Genomic DNA, 25,359 nt, shown 5'->3' with positions numbered 1-25,359 from the left:
AGTTTGCAAGAGTTTCAGAGCGCATGCGTAGCAAATCAACAAATAACAAATATGAAAAGATTCCTCCTAATAAGTTATTGTTAGAAGGTTCAACTACGGCTGAACAGTCGCCCTGTGGACAGTGGAGACTGTAAATATTTTCCATATGGGCGATCTTCACCAGAATATGTGACACCTGCTGCCTATCATCAGGTCGTCCCGAACGTGGATTGTCATCAGTTGAAAATTCATTTTCTACTCACTACATACGATAATCAATCTGATAATCTTGAGGCAGCTAAACATAATTATTGACTAAATTTCGCGTTTATCCGTTTGAACATTTTTATTTACTGTAACTTCCCTTTCTCATGACATATGACACCCTATATGAGACTAATATGCTTCGGCATAAAAGTGTGTGAAAAATGAGGAACATGAAAAAATGAACCATTTATGGTGAATTTATTCTCGGTTTGAGAATGTTTTCTGCTCTCGATTTGTATATGATGATTCATTTTCAATTTTGGAAGGATTTTCCAGCCTTGTTTTGGAAAGTCAGATTCAATCTCGATATAAAAAGGATTGTTTATGCAAGCTTAATGCGAATCATAGAGCGTAAACTTTCCTCGTAAGAAGGCTGTGGCAAACTTCAGACTCTCAACATGCCATGACTGCTTGGCAGAGCACCTCAACAGAATAGGTATCCTTCCATCTAGTGAGTGCCAAATCTGCAATTCGGGAACCATGAACTCAGACCACTTGCTTGTATGCCCTTTACTGGACGAACAATCTCAAGAGCGGGGTGATCTCTGTAAACTTTACTGGGATGCCAGAGATTACATGAACTCTCTGTAAAGACTACTCCTCATTCTTCACTGTATATATATATATATTTTTCTTACTTTAATTTTATCTATGTGTTCTTTTTGTGCTAATATGCGTTTGTCATGTGTTTTCTTTGTTTGTTATTGCAATTTTGTTCCATTTTACTCCTTGCTTATGTCCACTTAAAGTTGAACATTGTATATGGATTAATATTTCCAATAAAGCCATATGTAACAACATAGAGGGTAAACTAGCATAGGTAAATTTCCAATAAAGCCATATGTAACAACATAGAGAGTAAACTAGCATAGGTTAATTTAACATTGTTTCAAGCTTGCATGGTTTAATTGCTAATCATTTATAAACCTCATTTTTTGTGGTAGAGGTTGCTGCTACATTAAAATCAATGCTATCTGGGATTGCACCCTTTGACGATAACAATATTCACACTATATTTAAAGTTAGCATATGTATTGATTTTATAAGCAAGAAGGTATCACATATTGCCATTGATAAAGTTTTTAATAGAATTTATACAAATAAATCTGAAAAGGAGAAATGCAGGGTATGTGCTAGGGAAGCTTACATACATCCATCATCGATTTTCGATGAATAAACTTGCTCTTTTTTTCGGTCCATGCATTAGCTTCGTCACACCCCAGAGATTTCCGGAGAAAAGAAAACTAGCTAGAAAGAAATGAAAAGAAAGAAGTTTAAGAACTTTTAGAAAAATAGGAATCTATATATTTACTGGCTGCCAGGTATTTTATGACGAGTGACGAGGAAAAGGAAATGGCTGCAATCTATGAAGCGTCCGATTGTCTCCCATCTAAAAGTATATCTGAGGATTTTCAAAGAAAGACCATTAAAAATTTTCTTATTTTCTCTTGAATTCTTGCAATAACAATCTTTTCACAAATCATTATTCAACCTCTCAATTTTTTATTAAATTCGTATATCTTATATTTAAAAAAAATCATGCCATATTTCAAGTTTAATCGATTGTATCTCAGTTAATTTAAAGTTAGTTTTGTAATACAAAAGAAAAAAAAACTCTTCATTTTGCTAGGAAAAATCTTTCGTAATAGATAAGCCAACACAGCATCACAAGCATTTATTTCAATGAGGGTTTTATGGAGTTTGTAATTTTTATGTCGATTATATCGATTATGTCGATATGACGATTATGGAATAACGATTCTACGTGAAGATACTGAATTGAGATTTTGGATATACAGTATTTAGGAGAAAAATTGTTAAAACAAATGAAAACGGAGAATATTTTTTTAACTACATTAATGATTTTCGAAATGACTGATTGTCTAAACCAGGGGTGAGCAACCTTTTTAATCAACAAGCCAATTAAAATTTTAAAATTTTTCGGCGGGCCGAACATAAAGTAACACTTATTAATAATTTACAAAACTTTATTTATAATAAGCATTAGAATAAAAAAATATATAATTTAAAAAAAGTTAAGACTTCATATACAAATTTTAAGGCAAAATAAAAACAAACAAGAAAAGAATAATAAAACGAATTTACTTGAAATTTTTAATGAGAAATTTGGCACTGTTTTTTCGATACAAGCTGATCAATATCAGCCGGAATTAATGAGGTAGCTACACGTACGCAGTTTTCTAATAGTGCATCCCTTTGTCTTGATCAGTAGTCATTTTTTATTAATTTCACGGTTGAAAATAATTCTTCCCAAACATACGTACTTCCGAACAGAGACATCATTTGCTTTGCATTTGCGTCAAAAGCGGAAATTTCTCAGGGCTCACATACGATTTATAAAAATTTTCTATGTTTACTGAGAAAATTTTTTTTAAAAATCGGTATTATTCTGCATGTCAATCACTTTCATTTGAAAGTCTCATTCCATTTGCAAGTATCCATATCGATATTAAATGGCGAGGAAAACAATTTCATGGAAACCACTGTCTTCTCAGCTTTGAACATTTGGAATCTTAATTGAAATTCGTTGATTAAAATGTCTATATATTGCGCGTATTTTTGAGAAGTAGTAACGTTTTCTTTTTCTAAATGTGGAAAGTGAGACACATTATTCTGCAAAAGATGCTGTTTCCACAATTTCAATTCGCGCTCAAAGCCCTGAATTTTATCATACAAATCGTGAATAAACTGTCCTTTGCCTTGATGTTCCACATTAAGATCATTGAGATGCTCAGTCATGTCGATAAGAAACCCAAAATCGTCACAAAAAATTGTTTCGGTTTAGTATGTACTACCATTTTATTATANAGCCCTGAATTTTATCATACAAATTGTGAATAAACTGTCCTTTGCCTTGAAGTTCCACATTAAGATTATTGAGATGCTGAGTCATGTCGATAAGAAGCCCAAAATCGTCACAAAAAATTGTTTCGGTTTAGAATGTACTACCATTTTATTATAATTAATTTTATAACAATACGATGGGCGAAAGTCGATAAAATAAATTCAATTTTAGAAATGCTTGGCGGGCCGCATAAACATGTTTAACGGGTCGCAAGTGGCCCGCGGTCCGCGTGTTGCTCACCCCTGGTTTAAACTGAAGGTTTATTTTACGACAATGTAACAGATTATGCATTTGAATAACGGAAAATCTGATAAAAAAAAACAATTAGTATTAAATAAAAACAACTCAAAAGTAAATCTAAATTAAATCTTTCCATTTTAGCATTTGAATAACGGACAATCTGATAAAATAAAAAATAAAAACAATTAGTATTAAATAAAAACAACTCAAAAGTAAATTTAAATTAAATCTTTCTTTTTAGCGAGACTTATATTTTTTTTTTGTTATGATCTCCAAAAATAGAACAATTTAAATGGTTATACTGATTTGTATAGAATCATTCTTCTAAAGCTAATAATCCCTTGTGATGAAAAATAGATAATTAGATAATGCATTATGTACATTGCGGAAAGTAAAAAACGGACCACCTTTAATACCTTTTGGTGTAATGATCGGATCTTCACGTTTTAGGACGCAATTTTAATGGTCGAAGGGGAAATTTCAGATATGCTAATTCATTAGTGAAGACGATATTTTAAGTTACGAAATTGGACACAAAAAGGATTTTCTCCAAATCAACAAGCCTATTTAGCGAGGGGTTTGGATTTCTAATCCCCAAATTAGGCTATATGTCCTTGTATGCGTAATATAGGAAATACGGTTTCAATAGTATGGTCAGAAGAGAGGCCGTAAATTTTGAATCCCTAATGTTATTTTGAATTTTTTGCGCATTTCGCTGTGTCTCGAGAAATTTTAAGCGTATTAGACTAGACTTTTTGAATACAATTATAAAATTTGCTTGTCCAAAGTAATTCTTTTTCAAAAGATAACTTTTAATAAATATTTATTATTTTATTTAATATTAGTCAAAAATTTTTGAAATGTTAAGTATAAATTTTTTTACATTATTACGAAGAATATATTTTAATTTATTTCTGAGAAATAAAATTTTCGAAATACGAATTTTTTGAAAATTTGATTTCTTCAGATTCAACCGATTTCACTGAAATGTTGTATTCCTCTATGCAAAATTATATTCTTTAATATAATATAAGAAATAGTATACCTTTAAAATTCAAATCTGTTTCGACGATTATCAAATGAAATTAAAAAAAAGCAATAAATATGTACTAAAAGTTATTTTTTGCTTGAAATGATCTTTGGATAAATGAATGTTCACAATTCTGTGCAAAAATATTGTGAAATGCGCAAAAAGTAAAATTAGCATTAAGGGGTCCCAGCTTTGGACAGCTCGCCTTACCAAACTTTTGGGACCATATTTCCAAGATTGCGGCTACCATCTATGTTTTGTGGGTCAGAAATCCGTATCCATAGATAGAAAGGTATGTTGATTGCGAGAAAACTTGTTTTTGTTCCTGATTTCGTAACTTAAATTATCTTCTGCGCTACTTAATTAGAATATTTGAATTCACCCCCCTTGAACTATTAAAATTGAGTTATAGAACGTGATTGAGTTACAGAACGTGATTGAGTTACAGAACATGTCCGTTACTTATTTTGTGCAAAGTACTTGAAGTCAAACAATGGTCTCAATCTTTTTTAAAAAATCACCTTCATTTGTGCAAAATAATATATTTTATAAAATAGAAGTATTTTAGCAATGCCGCTATACTAAAAACGAAATGTAAAAATTCTAAAAAAAAAACGAACTGAATTCTATAGGTTTGTTCCATTAAAACATGTTTAAGCAACCGAAAAGAAAGTCTTCGATTTAACTCCTTTGCTTATTTTTCTGAAAAAAGTATATTTTGATAAAATAAATAACCTGGATATTTCCTTCAAATTTAAATATATCAAATAATTAAAAATAAAGTTAGAATTTTCGAATCTAATAAATTCAGAAATATCTGCTATTGAAACTGATTATTTATTTTCTGAAACTGATTATAACTTCAGCAAATGTTTACTTTATATTCTTAAAAAGCATCATTCTTCATAAAATCTCGACTTTGAATAAAATTATTTTGTTTAACGAAGAGTTCATAAATAATTTTTTTAGTAGACATATGTATTTCGGAACTTAAATATTTTTCATAAATTATCTTTGAAGATCAAAAGTGCACAATATAATCTAATTAAGAAGGGAATAAATATTTTTCCAGTGAAATTCATTGTTTAATAGTACTTGCTTTTCAAGCACATAAGTAAACAAGATTTTAGCTAACATTTTTATATCTATGAAGTATATGAATTAAATTTCAGTTTAAAATTCTTCTACAGAAAAAAATCCATATCAAATTACGTTAACAAGTACTGGTACCCTGGATGCAGCATCAGTAAACCCATTTTTACCTTAATCTTTTATCCTACAATTTTTAAAGTAATGTGTATTTAATTGTAGCGATTCAGTGATTGGGTTTTACTGTACAAAGTTCTGGTATCCTAGTGAGCTTTAACATCCAAATAGAGTCTCGGTGCTGCCATCTAGTGTGGCAGAAACTAGACGTCCAAATTAACATGACCAACGGTATCTCATCCATTGTGGTGGTCCTGAAAGAGTGGATACCACCTCTGGAGAACGCACTAGGTGTGCTCATCGGCAAGACCGATTGTGCAGCTCATTGGAAATAAAAAATAAGTAANTATTTCCTTCAAATTTAAATATATTAAATGATTAAAAATGAAGTTAGAATTTTCGAATCTGATAAATTCAGAAATATCTGCTATAGAAGCTGATTATTTATTTTCTGAAACTGATTATAACTTCAGTAAATGTTTACTTTATGTTCTTAAAAAGCATCATTCTTCATAAAATTTTGAATTTGAATAAAATTATTTTGTTTAGCAAAGAGTTCATAAATAATTTTTTTAGTAGACATATGTATTTCGAAACTTAAATATTTTTCATAAATTATCTTTGAAGATCAAAAGTGCACAATGTAATCTAATTAAAAGGGGAATAAATATTTTACCAGTGAAATTCATTGTTTAACAGTACTTACTTTTCAAACACATAAGTAAACAAGATTTTAGCTAACATTTTGATATCTATGAAGTATATGAATTAAATTTCAGTTTAAAATTATTGCAAAGAAAAACATCCATATCAAATTACGTTAAAAAGTACTGGTACCCTGGATGCAACATCAGTAAACCTATTTTTACCTTTATCTTTTATCCCACAATTTTTAAAGTAATGTGTATTTAATTGTAGTAATTCAGTGATTTCAAAGTAAAAATGGATTCTATCATAATGGATATTCCAATAAAAATTGATTCTTCCTCAGAAATGGGTTTTACTGTACTAAGTTCTGGTATCCTTAGTATTAGTGATTTTTACCGTAATTTGAAGTATTTTTACCAAATTAAGAACATAAACTAATCATTTCATTACATAAAAACTTCATTTAACTTCAAAAGTTCTTTCCTTCAAGTGCTCGAAATTAGGCTCCAATTGTCCAGATTCACTAGACTCAGTTAATGGTTATGTTTCTTTTTACAAAACAGATTTAAAAGAGGAAATGCAAAGCTGCCAACCGAAAAATGGAAAATAAATTCCGCATTATTAGTTATATTTTTCTGCTCAGTTCCTTGGGTTTATTCATTTAATGAAATAATCATTGTTCATTCCTTGTCGTTTAACATTGCCTATCATACTTACTCTGTAAAACAAAATTCCGGATGCAATTATGATAAAAAGTACCGGCACTTCGAATGCCGGTACGTTTACCGTAAAATCTATTTTTCCTGAGCATGTTACGGGACAAAATTTCTGATATATCGTAGTTTCTATAGTAATATCATCGTAAAATCACTGAATAACAATAATTAAACAAATGTTACTGTAAGATTTACGGTATAATATTTTACGGTAAAAGGGAATTTAACTCATAATGAATGACGAATTTTACGGATAATGCACCAATGTGCCGGTATTTTATACCGTAGTTTAATCTTGAGCTTTTTACAGAGTAGTATTTAATTATTTCCGACTTTGCTGCACGAATAACAGCTTTGAATGCTATCTCGGATATACTTTATAAGTAATATATAAAATAAGTAACTTATTAAATTTTATGTTGGTTGTTTCTTTGTTTCTTATTAGTATAAAATAATGACTTATTTTCATAAAGTATTTAATTATTTCAGACTTTGCTGCACGATTAACAGTTTTGAAGGCTATCTCGGGTATACTTTATAAGTAATATATAAAATAAGTAACTTATTAAATTTTATGTCGGTTGTTTCTTTGTTTCTTATTAGTATAAAATAATGACTTATTTTCATAAAGAAATGAAAAGTACGAAAATTCTCACTTTTTAAATAAATTACGCTAATTTTCCTTTTTTCCAAGAAAACTCTTATCGGTTTCATTGACGTGGCTCAGATGACGTCACAGACCAAAAATATGATTTGAATCTATCTAATGTCTGATCCATTTATAAAGGTTATTTTGAGCTAAAAACATTAATAAGATTATATAGCCAACTGAACAAATATGTAGTTCGATTAATTGCCAATAATATGAAGAAACAGCAACACCGGTGTCATAAATTTTTGCTTTGCGTATACTTTCTAGCTCTTGGTCTCTTAAAAATGAGGAAACACTGGCAAGTAAATTAAAATGAAAATAAAGCTATAATTAAATTTTAAACTTTAGATTATAATTAAAGTAAATCTGGTAAGTTTGGTTTCTTTAATTTCTTTATTCTAATTTCAGTGTCTGTGCATTTCGTGTTCTGTCTTAAATGCATGCCTGAAAAATGCTTCACTATGATATAATAATTGAAGAACTTGGGAGAATATAATGACAAGCCACGTATTCAAAATAATCGGGAGAGTGTTTTTGATAAAAAAGATACTTTGAATTAGCGTGTACGTGCTAATATATGCTGCGTTATGTGCTGTTATTTAGTGTAAATTGCGGAATCTTGCAAAATACCTATCTCAAAATAATATTAAGGAACACTTTTCTGTAAAATTCTAATGTTAAAATGAAACGTGTGGCATATCACTACACGCACTTCAATTATACATACCTGCAGAGTAAAACAACCTAGAATAAACACAATTTGTTCATTTTAGTAATTGGATTTTTAAAATTGTTTATAAAATATTCTTGTGTTAGCATAATACATTAAATTTACATTTTGCATACTATGTTTCATATACAAGAAAAAAGCGCATAAATCTTCACTACTATTTAAGTTTTGTTTTAATTCTATCTTATATGCTGTATTTCCATATGCTTATCATATGCATTATATGCTTTCCATCTTACTCTATTTATGAAGAGATGTTTTGCCTCCTTCCAAGTCTCATCGATTGCGTTTCGTTTATTTATAACCTTCATCTGGTAAGTTATCTCAGGCCTCCCTCTTTTCCTTTTGCCTTGTGGGCTCCATTAAAAATACGTTTCTTTTAATTTTTTTCCGATGTGCAGAGAATATGACCTATACAATTATGTTTATGGTTCTTAATTTAAAGTTTTATCAATGATTCAAATTTCATGCTTAATTTCAATTTTTATTTCAAGTAAACTTCTTCATTTTTTTAGAACTTCTTTGTTATAAATTTTATGGCATAGATAAATTATTCTTAAAACGTTGTTGATGTAAATTTATCTAATTTTTGTTTCGAATGCGCTAACGTTGAAAGCTTTACTTTTGAAATATACACTACACATTATCAAATATTCAATTATAGTATTATTTTATAATTCATATAAAATATTTAGGCTTCACAGATAGATATTTTGGTACATCTAGATATCTAGGTATATCTAGGATGGAAGAAAAGGCTAAAGAAACTTAATTGTACAAGGTATATATTGCAATGTTATTGACATTAATAAAGCTATCCGTGTCTTTCTGTCAAGCGATTTATTTTTTAAAGCGGAATTGCAAAAGAAAAACTACCATACCTTATTATGTGTAATCAAGTCATCGAACTAAAGTAAGAAATAGCCCATTGTATGATAATAATCTGAAATAATAGAGTTTTTTTTAAGTTTTTTTAATTATTTTTCAATTTCGAAGATAAATTTATCGATGAATATACACGTGAAATTAGTAGAAAAAATACCCTCTAAATATCATCTTGCATGTCAAATTATGAAGACTTTTTTACAATAGCAAATAAAATGCCGAATTTCAAAACGAAGCAAATTTATTTCTGTTATTGTAGCTATTATAATATTTTTTTTTTTTGTAAAAACACCATTTCTTGGTAAAAAGCTTTGACCGCGGTCTTAAACTATTTTAGAATAGCTAAAGGAAAGGCACTGAATTTAAGAAAGCAGTGTTAATATCACTTTTCCCCATGCCTCCAGGAAATAATCTGGTTTAACATTGAACGATTCCTCTAAACATTCACTGCATAAAAATTTGTAATATAAAACAAACATGATACTTACTTAGTAACAAAAGAATTTTAATATTTTTTATAATGTTTATTATAATACGTAGACATATTTATATTTTCTGAAATTTTTTTCAGAAGTACTTTGAAAACCATAAACACCAGAAATTATCGAAACTCAACTAAAATAACGAAATGATTTGCCACCAAAGAAGGAAAGCATTTTTTATCAAATCTGTATTATGCATCGCATTGGTGTGGTTAACTGTTATGATTCTATTGCATCTCTCCAGATTCATTTTTGGAAATAGCAAGGATGAGGTTCCAGTTGTCAGCTATTTTGATCCATATTCAAATATAAAAGACATGTTCGGTGGCGAGAAGAAACCGGAATTTGCACCACTTCATATCGATGCTCCACATTGGAAAGTTATGGCCCAACAAATGATAAACTTACCTGGATTCGGCTTAGCAGGGGAATATGGAATACCAGTTGTTTTTGAAAATCTTACTAGAGAGGAAGAAGCTACCAAAGCTGCTGGATGGGATTTACACGCTTTTAATCAGTTTGCCAGTGATAAAATTTCCTTACATCGCCATTTACCGGATGTGAGACCAGAAGGGTAAGTTATATTGTCAATGAATTTAAAATTATCAAGTTACTAAGAATCAAGTTACTAAGGAGGTCATTTTCTTCATGCATTAAACTATTTGTGGCCACAATGATTGTTTTCGTTACATTATGACCACCCTTCATCTATAACAATCTGCTCGCCCAGATTTTCATGGTTTCTCGTTCAAGATAGATGTTTCCATGGGGCACATTACGACTCATAATCCTCATAGAACAATCCCTGACGTCTGTAAGCTACTTGAACATAGTTGCAGACCAGGTTTACTCATTCATGACAACAGTTTTTCCTGCGGGGGATGGTGTTTACCAACAGGATAATGCGCCATGTCATAAGGGTCGAATCGTCATGGATTGGTTCGAGGAACGTTCCAGTGACTTTCAAGTCGTGTCTTGGCCCCTAAATTCACCTGACTTTAATCTAATAGAGCATTTGTGGTCCTACTTGGAAAACCAAATTCGTGCTGCCACGCTACCCCCTCGCAATGTGAGNAATATTTATTACTGATTACGTTAGCAATTTTTTATTTTAATACTATCAAACATTATTTATAGATATTTCCTTAAAAATTTTTTTAAGAAACTCCAGCTTTGTTTGAAATAATCTATGTTACTCTGGTCATTATAAGTAGAGCATTTTATTGAAATTGTGTAATTGAATTAAATCTATCTAATTATAGTAAAGCCTTTCAAATTATTTTAATGTAAGATTTAATGAACTAAAAATTGTTGGTTCTTAACAGGTATTAAATTTATAATTTTGTTGTGGCCGAAAATTCGTATTATCATGTGTTATATATTTGTAAGAAATGTATTTATGCATTAAATATAATAGCTTATAGTAGTTGTGTTTAGAATTTTAAGTGATGCAAATATTTTTAAAGTAATATGTTTGGGATAATACAGTAAGACTATTTTGAAAAGTAAATCACACAAGCTCTGTCCAAAATGGGCTTAGGATTTCCAAACTTCAAATTCACTAACAGGATATTTTTTTTTTTCAAATTTGATTCTTATAAATTTTGCATAAAGTACTTGTTTATTTTCTTTTCATTCAAATTTTAAGAAAGGCAGGGTGTGGTAATTATTTTGTTTATAATAAACACACTTATTCCCAAACGTATCTTTAAGGTGATTCTCTTAATATTTGGAAGAAATAAGATAAGTTTATTTAATTTTTCTTTAATCCATTCGTTTTCAACAATTAATTTAATGAACGCAATTGCAAGAATAGTTCTTTTCTTTTTACTTTGAATCCATTTCGATAGTAGATTATTGATGCTTAGGATATTTAATTGCCAAATTGCTAGAAGACTAGCATTTTCTAGTTCAATCAAGTCTAGAGTATTTCAATAGCCTCAGTGATCGAAAGTTTCTAATCAGGACTTATCTCATGATGGCTATTGACACAATCGATTAAAAACAATCACAAGACTATCTATAGATTAAGTTACTACAATGGTATTTTGTGCACATAAATAAGTTACAACGTAACTTATATTACATTTTCTATACTTCTTTATGTTCGACGCTTAGGACAGTGAATTTCTCTAGGGGTATTGTCCAGTGTATGGGGAGAGTTTTCGAACAATGTAGAAGGCAAGTAGAGATTAGGCAGCAAGTAGAGCAAAAGGTGAATAGCGTTGAAAGAATGAATATAGCGTAATAGCTATGTACGTAATGTGTGCACTTACAGTAGTACATAGCTAGCCATGTAATTGGTTGTTAGTGAAGTCGAAAATATTAGTTCAAACTTTCACCGATATCATTCAGGGTTCTAGTCATAGGATCAATAAACCATGCTACGCTCTTTTAACTGAATGGACTTCAGGAACCGTTAATCGAACCTATATTAACTGATATCCCCAATTGAAACTCACATTGAAAGATTCGCATTAAAAAATAATAACGTAGGATATCATATCGGCAGCCGTTTGAGCTGCGATGTGTTTAATGTAAGATTAAATAGTATAAAATAAAAATTATTAAACCTTGTTTGATATATTGATAAAGTCGACTTTGGGATTGGCTAACAGTAATTAACGGAGGTAGAGCTCTCTTCTACTGATTACAACTGTGTTACTTATTATATATCATATATTAATGAAGTACGTATTATGTATTATATATTAATGAAGTATGCGTGTATCTTGCAGATGCGCGAATGAACTTTACAATCGAAATCTGCCTAGAACAAGTGTCATCGTTTGCTTTCACAACGAAGCGTGGAGTGTTCTAATGCGAACAGTGCACAGCATTCTCGATCGAACACCCTCTAATCTTCTCGAAGAAATTATTCTCGTAGATGACTTTTCTGATTTACGTAAGTCATTCTTTCTCATATTTTTCATATTTAAATTGACTTGCTAATATATTTATGAGAGTTTGCTTTAAAAATTTCAGAAAAGGTCTATCGGAGTAAAGGACAGAGTTTATGTTTAAAAATATTTTACATATGATTACCAGAGAATTTATTAGCCAAATACTATAAGTTTTATTAATTTTGTTTCTAAATTTACAATGTTTAGATGTTTTACTTGCAATGATCCGTTTTGATATTTCTGGGAGTTTTGAAATCCTTTGATTGTTATTTTTAATTTCATTTTTATAAATATTTAAATGAAATTTTGCATTAGGTTTATAATTTACGCCAATTTTCTCGAGTAGAAAAAAATAATTTTCAATAATATTTTTAGGAAAATTTTTCATAAAGTGTTTGAAAATAAATAATAATTACCTTAAATATAAATAAACAACTTTTTTGTATTGTTTCTAATTAAAGTATTGTACTGAGTCATTTCTCTAGAAAGCAGAAATCAAACATGGTCAAAATTCTCGAAAATTAATATTTGCATTAATTAATCAGATGAAAGATTAATGTGATTAATTTTAACTTGCACCAATATAACAGTTTAAAAGTACTTAAATTCATTTTCTAAATTTTTCACTACAATGCAATAAATAATAAAAATTAATTTTTCAGGGGTATTTAAAAGAAATAAATTCAGCAACGCATGCATCTTTCGATATCAAACTCTATCTGGAAAGTCAAATTTTATTACATGCTATTTTGCTGTGTTACATTATATTCTGAAACTCATTGTTTATAGCATGCATTTAATAGCATCTATTTACTTTACAGCTCATTTGAAAAGAGAATTAGAGGACGCTTTATCGCCATTGGTCAAAGTGAAGCTTATAAGGGCGACCAAAAGAGAAGGCCTCATACGAGCTCGGTTAATGGGTGCAAATATTGCCAAAGGACCAGTGCTGACCTTTTTAGACTCACACTGCGAGTGCGCACATGGTAAGACTTTACGCATTCCTCTTTTATAAAATTAATATAATAATTCTTTTTATAAAATTAAGCCAAAAGTGTTACTTAATTTATCTTTTTTCTCTATTTATTTTCATATTTTCAACGTCACCCAATTAATACAAGATAAAGGTCTTCCATATAGTAGATATTTGTGTAATTTATATCATATTTCCACTAAATTATTTTACAGTAGTTTTCTGCTAAATTATTCTATTACAGATAAATTCATCAGTAGAATTACAGATGTACATCCTTAAAATAATAATTATTAGCTAATTAAGAAAAGTGATTTCCATAATGAAATGTAATCTAAATAAAATTACGATATATATATATATTTCTCTTTTATTAGGATGGTTAGAGCCCCTTCTTCAACGGATTTATGATAGTCCCACTGCTGTCGTTGCTCCGGTAATTGACATTATTGATGATAGTACTTTTCAATATAACTTTCGAGAAACAGATGACTTCGGAGTTGGAGGATTCAACTGGGATTTACAATTCGATTGGCACGTTATGCCTGACACAGAAGTTGCACGGAGAAAGCATCCTTGGGATCCAGTAAGGTGATAATATTCTACACCAATATAAGTAATTAATATAACTTACATAATAACGTTAAGTGATATTTGTCTTCATGACATTCTTAAAATAAGATTGTAATTGTATATTTTGAAGATCAATTGTACAATACAAAATTATTTTCTGTGTATTGATCCGATATGTTAATAATATTCTATATCAATATAAGTCCTTAAAATGACTCTAAAAACTATTTTTTGCAAATTTTTTTTAGAAAACTGTAAAACAGGCCATGAGATTTATATATAAATTGTATAAATGGTGCAATCAAAACATTTTAAAAATAAGATTGTCATTTTAGAAATTAATAGTGCAATACTAAAGCTATTTTCTATGCATTAGTACAGTAAGCTGATAATATTATTCACCAATAAGTGCAGTTAAAATTCCATACAAATTACTTTAAGAAATTCTTCTTCTTTAGGAGAATATTAAACAAGCAGTTGGATTTTTAATCTTGAGTATAAATATTTTCACCTGTCTTCTCGAATATTGAAGACAAAATATTTTTCGTAAAGTTATACTAGCTTGAATTTGAGTAAAAAAAATTTTTTTATCAGATTTGCTACAGTTTCTATTACATTCATAGTTTCAATTAACGATCTTCCACAACTAAAATCTGCAGTTCTTTCAGTAGCACATTTATCAGTGCTTGTCAGTTTAACAGCGCATAGCGTGTGTAGTATGTGGACTCTCAATAAACTAAATTTGGCACTTGAATGACTAATTTTTCTTGTTTACCTGCTTCACATCAATTTAGTCATCCAATGGAAAATTTCATTCACCAATTTTTCCTTATTTTCTATAAATCGTGTTTTCTAAATACAGCACGGTATTCAAAAGCTGATTTGTTGCTCCTGTGAGATTGCTAAATGCTGCATTGTTTAAAGTTAGAAATGGTGAGTTACCATAAAATAGTTTAATGAGCAATATTCCTTTATTAAAGGACGTCTTAAAGAGAGAGAAAAAAATAAAATAAATGTTTATCAATTTTAAACCTTCATGTTATTACTATCTTGCTATCCTTGCTAGAACCGAGCCAGTTAGAGAAAAAATGTGCAATTTTATGTTACATTGGTACTTTTGTCAAATATAAATTGAACCAATCAGCATAATATAATAAACGAATATTTTCAAGATATCTCCATTCGAGGCGGTATTGCTACGAAATCAACATTTCCTGGAAATACTCAATAGTACACACATCAGCAAAATAACTTGGGCCCTCATTGGACCATTATTCACGAATCTCAGCTCAATAAGAGTTCAAAGAGCCGTTATTTTTCCGATATTGGTCCAATATAGAATTGTCTGATTCATAGATATTTTATAGCATGATTCAGCCAATACCGGTCCTATATGGAGTAGTCATATTCACTCGATATTTCATATCCATTATTCAACCGATATCAATCTTATATAGATTAGTTCGATTAAACTAATATTTTATTGCCACTATTTAACCAATGTCGGTCCTAGAATAGTCCGATTCTCCCAACATGTTACAGCCATTATTTAGCCAATATCAGCCCTATATAAAATTGACTGTTTCAATTGATATGTTATAGCCATTATTCAACCAATGACGACCCTATTAAGAATTGTAGAATTCTCACGAATTTTTATAGTCATTTTAGCCAAAGTAGGTTCGATATCAAATGTTCTGATTCCCCCGCTATTTTAAAGCCATTTGTCAACCTATATCAGTCCTGTATAGAATTGTTCGATTCAACCGATATTTTATAGTCACAATTCAACCAATATATGCGTTATATAGAATTGACAAATTTAGACTTCATTTTTAGCCCCTATTTTGGCAACTTAGGCTCTATATAAAATTGTGTGATTCATCCGATATTTCATAACTATTATTCAGTCAATATAGGCACTACATAGAACTGCTCGATTCACTGATTTATGCTTTTAAAATCACACAATACAAGATGCTGAAAACGCAATCGTTTGAATTTTAAATATGCAAAGGTAAATTACATATTTAAAGAGCATTAATCTATTCCTAAATTTTAAGTGAAATAATATTTTTCAGGACTCCTACAGTTGCTGGAGGTCTTTTTTCCGTCAGTAAAGAATATTTCGACAGAATAGGAAGATATGACGATGGTTTTGATATATGGGGTGGAGAAAACTTAGAGCTTTCTTTTAAAGTAAGCAAAAATTTAATTCTTCTTTTTTATAACTTTTTATTCATTTATTTATTTTATTTATTTTTAATTACGCAAAGTTTAGAAATTTTAAAAATATTCAAATATTTAAGCACTCAAAACCGTTATGTAGATCAAACTTGCTTTCTTCCTCACAAGATGTTAACTTTTTTTTCGGTTTCCGTCCAAGTTACTATGTTATAGCACATAAAATGTAAGAAAACTAATCTGGTATGACTATAAAGTTATACTTAATACCATATTCGACTTAATCAAAAGAAATTTGGAACTTCTGTCATATTATTGCTCAACCAAGAGACAGGAAATGGGACTTGGGAAGTTAAACTGGTTCTAATTGACATCTTATCAATCTTCATCCATTATTACGAAACTAAGGATAAACAGATGGAAGTTAGTTGATAAATCTGGTTCTAATTAACATCTTAACTACTTCTAATACATTCCGTAATGAAGTTTAAAAATAATTATAATTGATTGACACTTTATTTCCACGGTATATAATATTATCGTGTAATCAAATATATGAAAAATCAACTTGTGAGAGAATATGCAAATTCTTAACTCCGTATTATTGCACAATTAAAATCAAATATGATTTGTAACTTAAAGAATATTAGGTATAATTTAATATTCATTTTCTAGTCCGACTTTTCTAGTTTTTTTCATCATTAATTCTGTTACTCTATTTAATGTTATTTGATTTCATACTTTATTACAATAAATAAAGTCAGAAACGTATTTAGTGAAACTTTCAAAGTGGATACCATTTTGTAAGCGAAAAAGTTAAAATGATTGAGGAGGTATTTGAACTGAATTGAATCGTCAAATTTTTCCAACTTAAAAAAATTTAAAATCATCAAACATAAATTACATTAATTTTATTTTATTTAAAAAAAACTGTAATTTAACTATTATCTGAAGCTGACCAGCCTGTTTAGGTGTCAGGTAATTGGTCTTGCTTCAGACGGGTTCTGGGTTCGAGTGCCGGGCAAGACATGGATGTTCTTTCTTTCTCTGTGCTATCAGTCCTTACTGTGGGAGCAAACTTGACACATCTAATATGGTGCCCTTGTAAGAGTGGCCAACAAATCTGCCCTTCAAATGCCTATATGACTCAGGTCGTTCCCCAGGAAGTCGTTCATTGAAGAGAACAAACTATTTTTTGAAAAGGGAAACGTAAAGCGAGACATCATATACACATAGTTGATAAAGAGTGGCCTTCACTGGTAAAGGTTGTTAAGTATTTTCACGTCGTAAACAATGAATTTTTAAATCGATGGCTTATTCATACTTTTTTCTTGTAACTTTTAGACATGGATGTGTGGTGGAACTTTAGAAATCATACCATGTTCTCATGTTGGGCATGTTTTTCGATCAAGAAGTCCGTACGTTTGGAAACCAGGGGAAAATGTGTTTCGAACTAATTGCATTCGTCTAGCTGAAGTCTGGTTGGATGACTACAAGCAGTTATATCATAAAAGAATAGGGGTAGATGCGGTAAGAAATTTGTTTTTTTAACTTTCTAAACCTCAACTTTTTCAAAGACATTAGAAAACATGATAAATTCATAAAAATTACAAATGCATTTTATTAGTAAACACAATGTTTCTGAATGCTAAGTTCTTTGTAATATACAGTATGATATTTTTAATTATGCTAAAATAGAAGGAAACTTTAAATTAGGCTTTAAAAATATCAGTCATAATGCTTGAGGTATTGTGTTCAAAATATTTTCAGAAACATTAAACATCACGGAGAAAATGTCTGGTAGAAATACCGTACTAATATGGTAATATTATTTCTGGTAAAAAAAAGCACTTTTCTGCTTCTAAAACTAAAATAGATTGTATTTAAAGCATTTATTTGGGGTTTTTTATCGTTCGTGTGGTAACAACTAACCGAAAAATCTAATATCCAATTATATTGTCCTTATTACAACGCATTTGTGAAAATACAAAATTGAAAAGGAAGTTTAACCGATTTAATGATTCTAATGCCATGACTAAGTTATTGAATAAATTAGCACGTTTTTATACATTTACAATAATACATCATGGTAATAAAACCATATTCTATTGTTAATTTTACTATAAGTAATTACCAAAGCTCTTAGGTAAAAATGACCATGCTTTTTGTTATTCCCATAGAGCCAGAAATACGGTATATATTGCCATGTTCTGAGAATTTTTATCGTATTTTTGCACTTTTTTTTCAGTGCATTTTTACCAAAAATATTTTAAAATTAAATTTAAACTACTGAAGGAGAAACTTGTTTTTTAAAGTTTGAACTAGTATCACATACTTGAACTAGTATCACAATATAACAAATTCGTTTTACAGACGAATGAATTGTTATTGAGTTCTATTTTATAGGAATATATTTATTTTTAAATTAAGTAATATCGAACACTATATTAAAAACTATTTTATACAAACATTTAACATTAAAAACATACAACGCTAAAAAAATATAACATACATCATGGGAAATTACCATACATTATTTTGAAATAAATTTTATTTTAAACATTTTAAGTTTCAATATTCAATTTAATATTCAAAATGTTACGCCATGTAAACAAATCCTATGTATTAGAAAATCACACATTTAATTCTTATCCCTAGTTTTCAGCAAAAAAAAAAGTTTTTAAATAAAGGGATAATAACTTGTTAAGCTCTTTACTTATATTTTGTAATACATTAGTCAGTAAGTAAAATTTTTCACATATATTTCAATATTTCATAAATTTTAAATTAAAAATATAAAATCAATATTCTTGTTAAATCTTTTTAAATTCTGATTTTTTTAAATTATTTAATTGAATTTAACTTTTGTCCTTTTTTTGCAGTACAGAGTTGTTCAACAGGTAATTTATGTTTTTTTCCACAATTTATTACAAGTACACCTTAGTCTGTTATGTGTTAAATAATTCATAATTGAATGGATTACATTAAACAAATTGTTTTATTTAAAAAATAAATCTTGTTGATTTAAAGAGTACTATATCTTGGACTAAAAGCTATTATAACTAAGATTAACACGCTTTTTTAAACGTGTAATGTTTCAATTTTAAAATCAAAGTAACAAATTTCTTTAAGTACACTAAATATATGAAGGCATATATCCTACAAGTTGATATATTTCGTTATAGTCTAAAAGGAAAACAAGAGAAAAATGCTTTGTTTAAAAATTGAAGCGTTGTTCCTAAACATCAAATTATTAGGTACACAAACAAATTTATGAAACTCTTTGCATTTTAAAATTTTAAACATTTCCCTCAAATTATAATGTCATACACCTATTTTAGAAACTTTTGGTAAAAAATGAAAGGGCTTTAAAAACGTTCCACTATTTAGAGCGTGTATAAGTTACAAAAATGCCTAAAGTCTTGTTTTAGAAATTGCTATTTTACATTTTAACAATTAGTTTTTAAAAAATATAAATTTCTTTTTGCAGTAATTATAAAATCTTTTATTAAAAATAATGTAAACAGTATTAATAACATAACATTATGTCAAAGAAATAAGTTTTATTAATGCGGAAAGTTATGGGTTTTTTTTTCAGAAAAAGTACGGAGATGTGTCATCTAGAATAGAATTAAGGAAGAAACTTAATTGCAAATCGTTCGACTGGTATTTAAAGAACATTTATCCCGAGCAATATATTCCTGGTGATCTTGTTGCTGAAGGTGAGGTAAGGTTGAGAATATTACTTTATCATTTGTGCCACCTTATACACCGAAGAGCCATTACATTATGACCACCTTCCATCTATAACAATGGGCTCGCCCAGGTTTTCATGGCTTCTCGCCCAGGAACAATGTTTTCATGGGGCACATTAAGACCCATAATCCTCATAGAACAATCCCTGACGTCTGTAAGCTACTTGAACATAGTTGCAGACCAGGTTCACCCTTCATGGCAACAGTTTTTAATGCGGGGGATGGTGTTTGCCAACAGGATAATGCACCATGTCATAAGGGTCGAATTGTCGAGGAACATTCCAGTGACTTTCAAGTCATGTATTGGCCCCCAAATTCACCTGACCTTAATCCAATAGAGCATTTGTGGTCCTACTTGGAAAACACAAATTCGTGCTGCCACGCTACCCCCTCGCAATGTGAGCGAGTTGCAGGACCAGTTGGTGAGCGCTTGGTACCAGATACCTCAGACTACCTATCAGCACCTTGTGGAATCAATACCACGGCGGGTGCTAGCAGTTTTGAGGACTAAAGGTGGTCCTACATGCTATTAGCAGGGTGGTCATAATGTAATGGCTCTTCGGTGTATTTTAATCGATTTCATAATATTTGAAAAAATTTTATGAAAGCAGCTTCTTAAAATCTACAAAATTAATTATTATATATATTTAAAAAAAAAAAGAAATCAAGTTAAGAAATATGAATGTAATTTAAGCAATGGAATGTGATAAAAAATAAAACAACAGTTGCAAATTATGGTATCTGAATAAAAAATAACAACTTGTTAAAAATACAAATTCTTTATTAAGAATAACTCTAAACAATTTATTAATTTAAAAATCTCTTTTTAATGTACTGAAATGCATTGTGAATCATTTAACGAATGCAATAAAAGTATTCTACTTAGTTTGTTATGCAACTGTGTCAAGCTATGAAATAATTACTTTTTTCAAAGGATTTATCAATACGTGTATTTTTTTAATTTGAAAATATGAATTGGGTCTGGAGATTGAAAAAAAGTATCATATAACTTAATCAAAAAAGTGGTTTAATGTGTGAACCTCCATCATGTTATATACAAATTCTAGACATTTTTAAGGAAGGGAACATAAATAATACAAGAATAATTCATTTAAGCGATCTATCTATAGCTTGCTAGCACTCAAAGGAGGCTAAAGTTTCACAATTTTTAGACTACGGAGTAATTGTGCTAATATGTTTCTTTCATTTTTCATTTAAGCAAGGGTACCTCGTGCTCAACTTTTTTTCATAGTAAAATGTAATGCCCTTTAAAGGTGGCTAATCTGCATGGATATTACAGATATAAATATTTTATTTTCTAATCAAATAGCATCTTCTGTGAAAATCAGATTTTCGAATAAAATCATTAAAATTGCCCCTAATTTTTTGTAGGTTAAAAGGGTTTTAGTTTTGGGTTAAAAAATACCATTTGGGTAAAAGTCTCAAATTACAAGGGTCTATATGAGTATAAAGTCTCAAATTACTGGACAAGCTAAGTGCTTTTACAGGATGTTGAAATAAAATAGTATATATATATGCAACTCGATGTTCTTTTGCCCTGCGATGTTAGTAAAGTGTTAGAGAACACATTACTAATGTACCTATAATTTTATTTTATGACCGTCGTTGAACAGTCGACCCAATTCTGGGCTTATGATTACCATGTTCAACTCTATATCCTCGTAATTTTGATCCCAATCCTGAAGACAAAGGAGCTCCTGTATCAGTACCCCCAGAGGTATTAATTTGTTATGGGAACATGGAGCGCGTGACGCGACAAATTTAACGTGCATCAGTCACCATTTACTACATGGGGAGTCTTCAGCTGGCTGGGATCGAACCTATGGTCTCTTCGATATGGGCTTAGTGCCCTACGAACCAGGCTATCCCAGTCTTTTAATGTACCTATAATGAAGCTAGGACCTTACTACTATTTTCAATGAAGATGACATTTTGATGATGACCTTAACAAGATAATTTCTTTCTTAATTTTTTCGTTATGGCAGAAAAAGCAAAAAAAAATTTTTTTCTTCAAATTTTTGCACAAATTAGTAAGCAGAACTTCTTGCATGATGAGTACCGATAATGTTTGAAGGCTAAACACTGGGGTTTTCCCGTTCGGCTGACCTCCTAACCGGAGCATTTGGTCATGCACTTCAGAGCCCAAGGACAATCAGGAATGAACATACTGCCCTTCGTTGGTAGTAGTGCCACTGAGTTTAGTTTAGTTATCATTGGTTTCACAAGATTTAAAAATTGGAAAAGTTGTTAATTTTCTCCTTGTAAATTTGTTTAATCATATATTTCGGTTCGATAAGAGCGCTTAAATTTTTTTATTGACAATTAGTTATTTAGAACAAAAAACAGTTATTTATACAAATATTTAAAAACAATATTCTAAAATATTAATTATTTATAAATTAGATAAGGAATCTCGGAGCTGGTGCAGATTCTTGCATGGATAGTCAAGCGAAAGGAGAGGATTTAGGTAAACCAGTTGGTATGTGGTCATGTCATCTTGAAGGAGGCAATCAGGTAATGTTAATGTCCAGATTATGAATCTGATTTTTGAATTTTATGAATCTGATTTTTAAATATTATTTAATACATATTCATTTCCTTCTGTCGCTTAATTCATTATTTAATTTACTGAAATCTGTATATTAATTTGATTACGTAAATAATTTATAATGCACTAAAGTATTCTAATATAACACATATTCATATATTTTTTATTGCAGTATTTTATGTATACCCAATTTGGAGAAATAAGAAGAGACATTGCGTGCATAGATTTTGCAGGGCAAGACCTCATTATGTATCTATGCCATGGTGGCATGGGGAACCAGATGTGGATCTATGACCCGGATGTAAGGAATGATTTTTATTTTATCATTAAAGTAATTCTTAAATAGAAATTGCATTTCTTTTCGTAATAATTATCGACAAAAACTATCCCAATGCTCTTCGTGGATACACAGTAGACGCTGGAGAATATCTGAAGTACTAAATTGAGGGATGATTAATAAAATCCATTTCTGTAAAATTTATAGTCAAGTTATATTCTTAAAGATTTTTCGTACAGTTCACTAAGTTCATATAAGATGTAGAATAATTTAAGGTTGGCAATATTTAGATCCTTCTTTAAGGATGTTTGATTATTTTTTATCACTTTATCAGTAAAGACATCCAGGGAGTTCTATGAGACGCAATGTCTTTATTGCAAGATGTGGGAGAGACAGCGAAAAATTTTTTTAAAATTTATATATATATATATATATAAATCTTTAGCAGAAAAAATGTAAAAACACATTATGTGTCGTAAATCGTAAATTAATATTTAAGCGAGGAACACTATAAGGAAAATATTTCAATCGAACGAGTCTCTTCTAAGCAAGGTGATAGAGAACAAAACAATTTATTGCCCAAAGAAACAGAAAGTTGAATGGAGATTAAGATTCTTAAAAATATCTTCAGGTTTCGCCAGGTTCAATATTTTGTACTCCAACATCATAATGATACAAAAGAGTTCAATACCTTTTGTTTCTTACTTGTTTAAATACTTTTTTGTTATCCCAAATTTTAATTGTTTTACTTCATTTTTGCCAGTGATTCTAAAAGAATATATTATATTGCATGTAGTAATGGCGGAACAACTTGTGCATTAAAATTAAATATGCTTGCTCACGACATTTAATAATTGCTGATTTAATTCTAAATTCAGCTATTTTTTGAAAGTAAATATTTGAATAGTGGAATAGTATTTAAACTATTTCTTCACAAATTCACAAAACATTCACTTTGTGAGACTTAATTGCTTCAAAATATTTTTCAAATTTAGAAGTTCTGAGTAAATTACTGCTTCCAATACATGCAGCTCATACGATTCTTTAAATTTTAATCGCTACCCCACAAGGAGATAGCTTTTTATTCCTTCCCTTGATGATAACTCAGAAATTCATCATCAAATTAATATTTTGTTTCCATTAGATTATAGAAAATCTCATTTTCAACACTATTTTGTAAGAATTCAAAATTACAAAAATACATATTTTGCACAGTTGAAAAAATCATCTTTAGTAGTTCATTGATATCTAAGGTTTTAAATTGATAATAATTTTGAAAAAAAATGAACATCGTAAGTTTATTGATTCCAAAAATCCGAGTTCTAAAATTTTTAACTTGAGATCGATTTTTTTGTCTTTTTTTTAATCGGCCAACCATTCTAAGAATAATTTAACTTAACATAACTTTTAATAATGATGAGTTTTTATGCTAACAATTTCTACTTTATTTTCAAGACACATTTCATCAAGCATGGTATAAGTGGAAAATGCATGGAAATGGCAGAGGACAAGATGAGAATAACGATGGAAATTTGTAATGGAAACCCTCGACAAATGTGGGGTATGCAGAACTTTGATGGCTCGAAGTTACTTGTATGAAACGAAAGGCTTAGCCTTCTAAGTTATTCTATTCCTACTCGTGTGTCAGTTACCATCAGATATTGTCATATGAAACTTATTGAACAGCATGTATATAACATGTTGAAATATTTCCAAATAAAATGCTTTTTTCTAAAAAACGTATAATGTTAGATTACTTTGTCGAAATGCTAAGTGGTAATTATTTATTTAGCCCAATTGTGTTGCTTTTTGATTTGTTTGATCTGAATTTTTTCTTCATTTTCACGACTTTGGCAATTATTTTTATTTCCTTCTAAGACTGAATTAAAATACGTCCATGAATTCTTCCAGTAGTTAGATTTCTTCTTAAATTTAGTTAACGGGATGACGATAGCTTCATGGAATACTATACAACAGGTTACTATACAACAGTTTGAAATCTTTAATTTCATTGGAAAATTACTTATATTTGTGTCATTTGAATGAATAAATGCCTACATGAATAATCTTTATATGGATTTAATCAATTAAAGTGTCATTAGCACTTTAAAATAAGTGGAGTAACAACAATTTACAACATCGCGGGAACAGTCTTTATGGAACTCGTCGTACATGTGGTAAATTAGTTGTAAAATAGTACATGTTAAAATAGCTATAAAAAGGACTTATTAGCTTTTTCAAAGAGGGTAGATTAAAATATGTGCGATGAGTGAATAAAGTAAAATAGCGTGAATAAAGCACAATAAAAGGTAAATAAAGTAATGGGGAAAAAGAGAAGGGGAAACAAAAAGAAAAGAACCTTACTAAATGTCTACCATAGATTGTTCCTTGATGTTTAAACACAATAGTACAATAGACAAATAA

The 25,359-nt window shown here is 29.6% G+C and overlaps 1 protein-coding gene across 1 annotated transcript; it reads left to right on the top strand.

The window, feature by feature from the left end:
• The first annotated feature begins 7,727 nt into the window (after positions 1-7,727).
• Positions 7,728-24,674, top strand: LOC107440569 (putative polypeptide N-acetylgalactosaminyltransferase 9). Its single transcript, XM_043041372.2, has 12 exons — positions 7,728-7,973; positions 9,791-10,275; positions 12,440-12,606; positions 13,426-13,590; positions 13,955-14,168; positions 16,232-16,349; positions 17,679-17,864; positions 19,217-19,234; positions 19,933-20,061; positions 22,514-22,624; positions 22,831-22,959; positions 24,391-24,674. Exons 2-12 carry the CDS (start codon positions 9,848-9,850, stop codon positions 24,532-24,534), a joined length of 1,809 nt encoding a protein of 602 aa, XP_042897306.1. The 5' UTR covers positions 7,728-7,973; positions 9,791-9,847; the 3' UTR covers positions 24,535-24,674.
• The last annotated feature ends 685 nt before the right edge of the window (positions 24,675-25,359 follow it).

Source organism: Parasteatoda tepidariorum, chromosome 1 (genome assembly GCF_043381705.1).
Source record: "Parasteatoda tepidariorum isolate YZ-2023 chromosome 1, CAS_Ptep_4.0, whole genome shotgun sequence".
Lineage (NCBI taxonomy): Eukaryota > Metazoa > Arthropoda > Arachnida > Araneae > Theridiidae > Parasteatoda > Parasteatoda tepidariorum.
The sequence above is the reverse complement of the archived record's forward strand: the minus strand, read 5'-3'. Positions and strand labels throughout refer to the sequence as shown.